The sequence below is a fragment of the Symphalangus syndactylus genome, chromosome 4 (genome assembly GCF_028878055.3).
Source record: "Symphalangus syndactylus isolate Jambi chromosome 4, NHGRI_mSymSyn1-v2.1_pri, whole genome shotgun sequence".
In the NCBI taxonomy this organism is placed as follows: Eukaryota; Metazoa; Chordata; class Mammalia; order Primates; family Hylobatidae; genus Symphalangus; species Symphalangus syndactylus.
The window spans coordinates 66,106,738-66,117,884 of record NC_072426.2 but is presented as its reverse complement, the minus strand read 5'-3'; the positions used below and the strand labels follow the sequence as shown (position 1 = coordinate 66,117,884).

At 38.6% G+C, this 11,147-nt stretch overlaps 1 protein-coding gene across 2 annotated transcripts; it reads right to left on the bottom strand.

Annotated features, from left to right (window-relative positions):
- Positions 1-514: 514 nt before the first annotated feature.
- On the bottom strand, positions 515-10,783 carry THNSL1 (threonine synthase like 1). Of its 2 annotated transcripts, none has more exons than XM_055274923.2 (3): positions 10,531-10,783; positions 5,268-5,434; positions 515-4,012 (listed from the first exon to the last, which is right to left on the bottom strand). In XM_055274923.2, the coding sequence occupies exon 3, from the start codon at positions 3,962-3,964 to the stop codon at positions 1,733-1,735; it is 2,232 nt and encodes a 743-aa protein (XP_055130898.1). In that variant the 5' UTR covers positions 3,965-4,012; positions 5,268-5,434; positions 10,531-10,783; the 3' UTR covers positions 515-1,732. The 2 variants fall into 2 exon arrangements, with proteins under 2 accessions (XP_055130898.1, XP_055130899.1); XM_055274924.2 differs by having other exon boundaries at positions 10,628-10,783.
- Between the last annotated feature and the right edge of the window lie 364 nt (positions 10,784-11,147).

Below are 11,147 nucleotides of genomic sequence, written 5' to 3'. Positions count from 1 at the left end.
CAAAAAAATTAGCCGGGCGTGTTGGCGGGCGCCTGTAGTCCCAGCTACTCGGAAAGGCTGAGGCAGGAGAATGGCGTGAACCCGGGAGGCGGAGTTTGCAGTGAGCCGAGACTGCGCCACTGCACTCCAGTCTGGGTGACGGAGCGAGACTCTGTCTCAAAAAAAAAAAAAAAAAAAAAGTAAATGATAAAATAATAAAGACATACATGAACAAACGGAACTTTGAATCTTCCATTTTTTTCCTATAACTGCTCCTGATTTTCAATTTTTGGTTTTAGAACCTCCTTTTTAGAAGCTAAGCCAGAGATCTGGTGTTAATATATAATTGGTTTAATTTAAAAAAAATTGAAACAAATTTCTCTTGCTTATTAAACTATTAAAATGTTTTCTTCATTACAACTTTCAATATATTTCTTCATGGAGGTTGTTCTCCCAGAAAATGAAACTGAATATTATCAAAGACAAATTATGTTAGGAATGCCATCTTGTGGTTGACAGTAGTCCATTACACTAATTGGTCTTGACAATCTTTAATTCAGAAAGAAAACATCCAGTAAATTCACAAACATAAATCATGGTTAAAATGTATTACTACAAAGGAATACAAATTAAATATGTGTATCAGTTGTGTGCAGTTTCAGCTGCCAGAAAAAGACAATGTTCACTAAGAAAGAAACAACAAATTACGTAAGAATTGACTCCAAATAATATAGGGAAACTGCTGTCTACAAATACACTCCTATTGAGACTACTCAAGTACTCTTAATTTTGGAAAACTTTTATCTTGAAATAGATCATTTTATTTCTGTATTCATTTCTAAGTAGTTCTGCTTACTGTTTCATCCTGGATTTCAGTAACGTCTTGATTTTCAAACATCATCACCCTAACCGTAAACATCCAAAGGAGAGTGAAGGACAGAGTACATCTTTAATTACATCTTTAATTTGGACAGTGCGGGATACGCACTAGTTGTAGTCCAAAATGGAATTTGAGGAGGGTTAAAAACACTGGCCCTAGCCAGGTGCAGAGGCTCACACCTGTAATCCTAGCACTTTGGGAGGCCGAGGTGGGTGGATCACCTGAGGTCAGAGGTTCAAGATCAGCCTGGAAAACATGGCGAAACCCCATCTCTACTAAAAATAAAAAAATTAGCCGTGTGTGGCGGTGCATGCCTGTCATCCCAGCTACTTGGGAGGCTGAGGCAGGAGAATCACTTGAACCTAGGAGGCGGAGGTTGCAGTGAGCTGAAACTGCACCAAAAAACAAAAAACACTGGCCCTAATCCTAATAGAAGAGTTTACTACTTCCTCCATTCAAGTTAGCCATTTTGAGTGGTAAATTAACTTTCTAACCAACAGAGTATTCACTAGTTACAGATGTAGTACCTGAAAACTGGGCTTAAATATTTTAATTGCCAAATCGTATACCAGACATTTTGGTCCACATAACAGTGAGGGTGTGGGAGTGGAAACTGATACACCCCTCATGCGCACAAGGCAAAAGCATGATAGCTCAAAGGTCCGTGCACAGTGTTACCTTTTGTCACTTCCAGATTAAAGATCTGAGGAGGTGCCATGGAGGTCTGTCAGCCCTAGAGATCAGACTATTGAAATTCCAACCAGATATAGAGATATTTACATAAAAGGCAAAATGCTACTGTACTCCAAATCAATATTTGAGATTTATTATTGCATGCTTACAGCTAGAAAAAAAAATTTACTCTGAAAGCTTTCATATGAATTGATTTTGGATAAGTTTTTCCACATGACTCTTCAAGACATTCATATCAGCTGCACAGACCTGGTACTCCATCTTCTCTTGCTGTTTTGTTCTCTCTAATAAAGCCTCATGCAGTGGAGGTAATGCATTGTATGAACCCAGTAAATAGAGCTGGCTTGATGAAGTCTCACTGATTTCTTTAATCTTTAAAGCCTGCATGATAGCAGGTGCAAACTTTGAGTAATGGGCTGTAGATGAGATAATCACAGGGCAAGTTTTGTCTTGCACCCTATCTGCAACCACTTTTGCAACAGCAGTGTGTGGATCCAAAATATACCCTGAAGTATTATAGGTGGAGTTAATAGCTGCTAGGCACTCTCCCTCAGAGCACCAGTCAGCTACAAAATCCTGCTGAAGTTTCTCAACTAGAGCCTTTTCTATCTGGAAGTGATGCTGACTTTCTAATCGATTAAATAATTCTGTCATTAGTTGCCCATCTTTATTAGCCATCAAGTGTAAATGTCGTTCTAGGTTTGAAGATTTGAGAATATCTATTGAGGGTGAAAAGGTTTGTGCTAATTTTCTTTCCCTTAGATCATAATGTCCTGTTTTTATAAAATCAGTCAAAACATGGTTCTGATTAGAGGCACAGATAAATTTTCGAATTGGGATTCCCATCATTTTGGCATACACTGCTGCTAAAATGTTACCAAAGTTTCCTGTGGGAATACAGACATCGACTGGGCTTCCAAAAGAAATAAATCCTTGACTAACAAGATCAAGATATGCGGAAGCATGATAAACTACCTGAGGAAGTAGTCGGCCCCAGTTTATGGAGTTAGCCGAACTTAAGATTGTTCCATATTCCACAGTAAGAAAGCCAGTAAAATCAGAATCGTTAAAAATTCTTTTTATAGCTGTCTGGCAAAAATCAAAATCTGACTCAACACCCACTGCCCATCCATTTTCTCTCTGACTGCCAATTATTTGTGTTTTTTGAAAATCACTTACTCCATTCTCAGGAAAAAATGTGACTACAGCTATCCTTTGCTTATCATTCTTACTAAGATGACTAAAACCATTTAAGACTGCACTCCCTGTGTCTCCTGAAGTAGCTACAAGTATCATATAATTGCAACTTGGTGGGATACAGTGTGCAAAAATATGAGGCATAAGCTGTAAAGACAAATCTTTAAATGATCCCGTTGGTCCATGAAACAACTCCAGAATGAACTGGTTGCCTGAAAGGTGCCTGACAGGAGCAATTTTTGAGCAGGCAAAGTTTTCCCCATAAGCAGTTTCAATCATTTCTCCCAACTTGGCAGCAGGTATGTCTGCAGGATGGATACATCTTTCCAACAGTATCTGTGCTCTTTCTATGTAGGTTGCTCCTACTAGGCTTCTCCACTCCCCACAGCTTAATTTTGGAAACTCCTTCGCAGGAACAAAGAGTCCACCATCAGAAGCCAACCCCTCAATTACAGCTTCACTAAAGAATTTTGCTGAAACCTTCTGTTCACAGTCTTTAGGCCAAACGTGTCTTGTTGAAATGAATGTTTCCGAGTCCACATCTTGGTATCTTTTAATTGCATTCAGCACTTTGTCAGCTACCTCCTCTGGGGAAGCCCCACTTTCACACAAAACACGAGCATCATACCACTTCTTATAATACTGTCTTCTAAATTTAAGTAAGTCTTTCATAGATTTTCCAGAATTCTGACCTACAATCCTATCTGTCTTCATTAATTTTAGACGATGAATTAGATCTAGTAGAGGTACATCCAGGTATACAATTATTCCATTTTTCTTCAGATGCCACATGCTAGCATCATGCATTGGATTGGACCCAGTAAGGGAAATCACACTTCCAGATGCAGAGAAGTTTAACACAGCTTTTCCTTCCTCTTCTAAAAATTGCTCATTACCAACATCCTGTAATTTTTCAGACACACTCATATTCCAGGTTTTTTCAAGGATATCATCATCCACATCTATGACACAACAACCTAGTTTCTGACCTATTATTCTGCCTACTGTTGTTTTCCCAGCACCAGGAGGTCCCATCAGGATAATATTTTTGTCTCCAACAAGAGAGTGGGTTGAATACCATGACTTCCTCAATTCCGCAAGTGCAAAGGTTCTTGAAAGAAATCGCTGTGCGTGTTTATCCGTTTTAACATGTATACTAGAAAAACATTTCTGTGTTATCTTTTTCAGATGATGACATCGGTTAAAGTGGAGCATTCTCTTTTCACTTTTCTGCCCAAGCCAACCTAAAAATTGGCTTTAGCCCTTTTCAAAACACAAAACAAAAAACAACAAAAGATAATTTGGTTACTAATTACAGTAGATTGTTAAAATCCCAATAGGATTGAATATAACCATGCCCATGGTATATAAACTGTTTAAAAATCTTCCAAACTTATGGAATTGAAAAAACTATTCCAACCCAGATTCTATATATTGCATATTATCCTTTTTAATGATATCTTTTAAAATCTCGAGACACTGAAAAATCAAAACTTTGACAAAATTTGTAACTATAAAAAACAGAAACTTGTATTCACAACGTGCCAGATTGTAGATGTTTTTAAAAGTATATATATACTAAATCAAATTACTATTTTTTTCATATTGAGATCTTTTAATGAAAATTATTTCATGGTTTATCAGTTTATATCACATATAAAGATGATTTGGAGTTGGAGTGCTATCTATTTACAATTCACAAAAGTTGAACAATATTCTTTATATTTAATTTCTCTTCAGTTGTATGAACATTGTGATAGACTATATTACTCATAAATTTCTTACAGAATTCATAACAGGAAACCAGAATAAAAGAACATATTTGCTTACAAAATGCTTAGTTTTCCAAACTACAGGACAAAGGTATGACATTTGCTTTCTTATGTGCCTTTTACATGCATATTAAGAATCATTGTTACATATTATTCATATTGAAGGCTTTAAAAAGAGCCAACGTGAAAGGTATAATATTATACAAATAGTTAAGAAAAATTAATAATCAGCAATGAGGTCAAAGGCTACATATAACCTTATCTGCATGGAACCATCGCTTTTGTTTCTAACCCTATAATCATCAGTGGAGAGATTTAACTCAACTTCCAGACCCCAGGGCGACAGCCAAGAACCTCAGGAATGTTTCCAATGATGAGAGAAAACAATTATTCTGGCATCCAAAGAAGCTCTATAATTTCCCATATTGACCAAGTCCTTGTCTTTGGAAATATACTCACCATTAAAACAAAAATGTATGCCAGACAAGTTTTTAGTTACGCAAAATGCAATATAATACCTGTGCAATGTTCATGTAAATTGCCTGAAGTAATGTCACAGACACACAGTGGGGCTTATCACGTGTTCTCTGGTAGAATCAATATGCAACTAAACCATATTAAATACTAGATCAAATGTTAAAATATGTTCTGAAAACTTTTAATCATGTAATACTGACTTTCTATGCTACTTAAACTCTGTTCTGTAATTAAACATTTACATGATTTTTAAATGAATTTTAACTTACAAGTAAAATTAGAGCCGTCAAGGGAAGTAATTCATTTCCTTATTTGACTTTTCAATTTGTATGTGTTTTGTTTAATTTCCACTGACTTGTAAACATAGGACACACCGGAACCAATCTGAAGAGTTTGTTGACTCTGAGGCAAAACTGATCTTTGCAAAACGTGGAGCCTATAATGGAAAAAAATTTAAGTTAATCATAACTGTATACAGTATCATAAAATCCTACATATAGACTAGTCTATTATTTGAAAAGCTCATCTGAAATTTTAAAAATACAGAAAAATTGACCCTTTTCATATGTTTCCCCAAATCTGTTATTACAAGATTAAGATACTGTTTTTAAACATGTGTGTCTCATTATAAAAATAATTTCACTAAACAGTACTGAAGGAATTTCTACCATCAAGCAATAAAAAACCAAATAATAACAAATACAAAACCTTTCAGAAGGATACCTGGAATTTTAATGATTTGGCTGTATAATGACCAGAGGGGAAAAAATCAGTGGACTAACGCTATGAAATTAGTGTCTGAGTTGTTTTTTAGGCTGTATTATCTATCAAAATCACTATATATATTCATATGTAATAATATCCACTATAAAAAGCCCAAATAAAACTCTTGCCACAAAAAGATACCTCTTAGCTATATAAGTATAACAAAATCAAAGCACATATCACAGTAGTTAGCACAAAATATTTACAGTAAGATTAATCATTGTCACTCACTGACAATGGGCTAGGAATATATAAATTGAACCCAAATATGTAGGTACAAGGCAAGGTGCATTTTTTTTATGGTTTATAAACCTTCAGAGAATACAGTGGTGTTCACCCATGAATCAAGAACTGTTTTGCCATGCACAGTCTAATCCTTTCCCTGAAGTAAACCGAGGACCAGAAAGAATTATATACTTGAACCATAACATCAATTTAATTAAACCATATTCTGGTACTAGACTTTAAAAGCACAAACTGCTTTTAGGGCACTTATATAAAACAGTCTGATTAACCTCCTATTCAGGAAGCTTTTGCTTGTAACATTACAGTCTCTTTTTTTTGAGTTTGCAATACCTAACTTTCTGATACCTGTATCAGTAATAATTGTATATAATCTTATAATCTGAGCAGATGGTTTTCATGAGCAGTAATTTTTTTTTTTTTTTTTTTTGAGAAATAGTCTTCCACTGTCACCCAGGCTGGAGTGCAGTGGCATGATCTCAGCTCACTGCAGGCTCAACCTCCTGGGCTCAGGTGATCCTCCCACCAGGTGTGCACCACCACACCCAGCTAATTTTTGTAGGTTTTGTAGACACAGGGTTTCACCATGTTGCCCAGACTGATCTTGAACTCCTGAACTCAAGCAATCCTCCCACCTTGGCCTCCCAAAGTGCTGGGATTAGGGGCATGAACCACCACACCGGCCCAGTAAATCTTTCATCTTTCTTCCACTTTATGTTGCTTGCTACCATGCTTAACATCAACTTCATTAAAAGTAGATTGTAAGGCAAACATTATGTTACCTTCACCTTATGTTTTGCAATCTTACTTTTCCTATATGTTAGTTCACCTCTACCCTCTTGTTTTAAAATTTTACTTCACTTCCCTTTTTCAAGACTTTGGGGTAGCAATATATATATATTTTTAAAAGAAAATTATGACAGTTCAATTTGTAAATTCTGTATCAATATTATTTCCCAAAAACATGTTCCTTAGACTAGCAGAAGGCAGTTAAGTGCTATAATATATATTATTTCTAAAGAACAATAAAGATATATTCCATTTTAAGCTACATACTAAATTTTATTTTGTAACATTTAACCACAAATTGATTTTAGGGGCTCAACATTTTTTAACCAACCAAATGAGGAAAAGACATCCTCATTTCCTTTTTGAGAACGTCTGCTGCAATGGCCACTCAGGAATATATATAGAAGGCATATATATGGACTTCACCAAAGCATTATCGATGGTTCATTTAAATTTTTTTTAATTCACAGAGAAATGGAAAAAAAGATTTGAGGATATTGTTGAATGATCATAAAAACGGTTCTGTTGAATAGAGGGAAATTTCTGGTAGTGCACTCCAAGGCTTTCAGTCTTGATACTCTTCTCTTTAATGTGTTTAACAATTATTTGGATTGAGCATTGAGAGGGATATTGGATAATTAGTGGTTAATAGGACTGACTTTAGAGTGAGAAAAATCTGCAGATGTGCAAGTCCTTTATATAAAATGGTGTAGTATTTACATATAACCTGTGCACATCCTCCTGTATACTTTAAATCATCTCTGAATAACTTATAATACATAATACAATGCAAATGCTAGGTACAGAGCTGTTGTACTAATTTGCTTTGTTTGTGGTATTTTTATTGTTCCATTATTTTCGTGTTTTTGTTTGTTTTTCAGACAGGCTCCCACTCTGTTGCCCAGACTGGAGTGCAGTGACACAATCTTGGTTCATTACAGCCTTGACCTCCTAGGCTCAAGCCATCCTCCCATCTCAGCCTCCCAAGTAGCTGGGACTACCGGCACGCACCACCACACTCAGCTAATTTTAGTATTTTTAGTAGAGAGGGGGTTTCGCCATGTTGCCCAGGCTGGTCTCCAACTCCTGGGCTCAAGCAATCTTCCTGCCTTGTCCTTCAAAAAGTGCTAGGATTGCAGGTATGAGCCACTGCACCCAACCAAAATTTTAAAATATTTTCAATCTGTAATTAGTTGAATCTGAGAATGGGAAATTCACAGATATGGAGAACCAACTGGCTGTCAGGACACAAACTAGCCAAAAGGAGGTTAAGCTCTACTGCTTCTGACTTCTGACCAAAAATTCTCTCAAACCTTTCACTCAGAGGGCCTCCCACCTGCCATGAAATAGAGGCAATGGTGGAAGGACCACGCAATCCAGTATCGTTCTGTAATCACAAGGATCTTACAACTAAAACAATTAATTTTGCAAGTTCATCACTTAGTCTTTATATTACTATCAAAGCTGACTAAGCTTTTTCTGCCATTAGACTTCTGCTGTTAGACATGTTCTTAATGATCTCAAATATTTAATCGAAAAAACTTAAGTATCCACAATTCTATAACTTTGAGAACTATAAAGAGCCTGTCTTTATAAAGGGTTTATCTTCCAATTGTCTTATATCCTCATCTACACCCATTTTGTTCGTTTAAATAGATTAAAATAATCCTTTGCAAAAAAAAAAACAACCCTCATTTGTTTATGTACATCACAGGCATACCATTATATACGGGGATCTAGGATCTGTGCAAACTACAATCCACAGGCTAAATCTGGCCCACCATCGTTTTTATAAATCAAGTTTCTCTGAAGCACAGCTTCAATCATTCATGTGCTCATACATTTTTTCAGTGCCGTCTTTGGCTGCTTTTGAGCTACAATGGCAAAACTGAGTAGTTGCAACATAACCACTTGGCCTAAAAGGGCCTGAAATATTTACTGTCTATCCCTTTACAGATAGTTTGTTCATCCCTGTAGGTATATACCAGTTAATTCCCTGTGGACATGCGGTGGACACAGGCATTTTTTTGAACTGTCATTTCAAGAGAATTATAAAAACTAGAAATAATTTTGCTTAAACACACTTTCAAAAGGCAAGGAGAATTGCAGATCAAATGTCTAAGAAAAAAGAAAAGTTTTTTTTCCAAATGATTTAACAACCTGCTCATGACTGTAAACTAACTATACCACAGTGAGGTCTTGCACAAATTGTTTACCATTTTTTAAAGCATAATAAATATACAGACATCGGTGAAATTATTTTATTTCAGTAACCCCAGAACATCAAGGTTACCTAAGACCAGTTGGTGCTAACTGCAGAAATCATGTTTTGCCCTTACTTGCTATTTCAGGAACTGATTAACACAAGTAGTCTCAAGGTGTTCCTTCTAATTATAAAATTCATAAGCTTTAGCCAATGACTATCGACTTGGCTAATGGTGTTATCATTCCATGAGTCCTTGGTTCGAATCTTCGTACATACAGGTGGTTTCCCGCCAAATTTTTCTCTATACTTGCTAAACAGAAACCCCAAACATAAAATACTCAAGGGCGAAAAGAAAGGGGCAAAGTGATATAGATTTGGATCTAGATCTAAACATAGATCTACAGATCTATCTATCTAAAATGTTTTGGAAGACAATCTGATGTGAAGAAATCTGGAGAATTTTCCCTAAGTGTCTGGGACAAAAATTAAAATCAACTGTATACAAAAAAAAAGAAAAACTTCATGTATTCTTATGTAGTGAAATTCAGTAAGAGCCCAAAGGAAGGATCTACACATTCAGTAAAGGCTTTTTATACAGGAACTAAAAGGTTCACCAGGCCATTGTGTTGTTTTCATCTCCCCGCCAGCCAACCAGGCAGTGAGAAACCCAGACTCAAGTGTGTTTTCTCTCCTCTCCGGGAAGCTTTATTTCCTTTGGGCAGAGTGGCCTCTGTACCGGTGGTTCAGAGGCATCCATCTTCCTCCCCAAATCCTATTACCAAAATGTCTTTTTTTTTTTTTTTTTTTTTTTAGATAGAGTTTCACTCTTGTTGCCGTGGAGTGCAATGGCGCAATCTCAGCTCATTGCTACCTCCGTCTCCCAGGTTCAAGAGAATCTACTGCCTCAGCTTCCTGAGTAGCTGGGATTATAGGCACCCGCCACCACACTCAGCTAATTTTTTGTATTTTTTAGTAGAGACTTAAACACTCGGGTAAAAGCGTCTAAATGACTTTCCTACGGCAGGCCCATGTGCATAGATTTACGGGTGACCAGGTGGAACAAAAAGGAATAAAACCGCTTCTAAGAAGACAATTTTCCAACAAGGGACACCAAAAACTGGACAAAAACGTAAAGGCCCACTTAAAAGGCTTCTCCTCTTAGTTTAGGCTGCTCATTTACAAAGAGCAGGTCCACGGGTTCCTGGGGAACGACCTAGAGGAAGGGTCCTGACCGCGGGAAGAGCAGGCGCAGAGCCGACCCCGAGGACAGCCCAAGGGGCGGTCGCAGGCGCAGGGGCGGGAGAGCAAGCGCAGCAGGCGGAGGAGGCCGCGGGCCCCGGGCGCGCACTCACACACGTGGCGGGCAAGGCTGCGCGGGGTTCCGAGGAGCCTCGACCAGAAGCAGCAGGAAAAATGCGCGCAGAGTTGACCAGCGAGTAGCGGAAAGGGGAAGGGACGGTGCGGGGAAAGGCATGCGATGGGAGCGGGCTGGCTTCTAGTTTTCCTTTCTTTCTCCTCCAATAACTCACCAAAGAAATCTCACTGAGAAGACGGGGGAAATGAAAGGAAATGGGAGAGCAGTGTCCACGAGCCGCTAAAGCCTCCACAGGACACGGAACACCGTACCTCCAGCTAGTTCCCCGGGCCCGCCCCTGCGCAGTGAACTCTGCGCCTGTGCCTGCGGCGGCCACCGTGCCTCCGCTCCACGCCCACGCCCCGAGCGGCCTCGCGCAGGGCACGTGACTCTCCTCTCTCACTGTAGCCTATCCGAGCACTCCGAGCACCTCAGGCTCCTCCCCTCCCTCGTCCCGCTGGCGGCGGTGGCCTTGCGTCCGCGTGGTCTCAGCCGCTCGCTCCGCCCACACCGGGATTGGGGCTTGCTCACAAAAACCTTATTATGTGACGCCTGCGCACCAGCTGCGCTTTGCCCTGTTTCTAGTAGGATTTTTCTTTTTCCCCAGGTACATAGAAATAGAAAACAGCACAGTTTTTAAAGGGACACCGTTTTCACCCCGTTATCCTTCAAAGGCATGTAAAAACAGTGGCTTCCAAATGAGCTTCTCTAGCAAAAGGCGCTGCAGAAAGAGGGAAGAGGGGAGACCTAGTTTGCAGTGCCGCCTAGTTTGCAGTGCCGCCTGCCGCTTCC

Coding starts and splice junctions, on each gene's coding strand:
- THNSL1 (XM_055274923.2), bottom strand. CDS start 3,964: ATGCTCCACTTTAACCGATGTCATCATCTGAAAAAGATAACACAGAAA.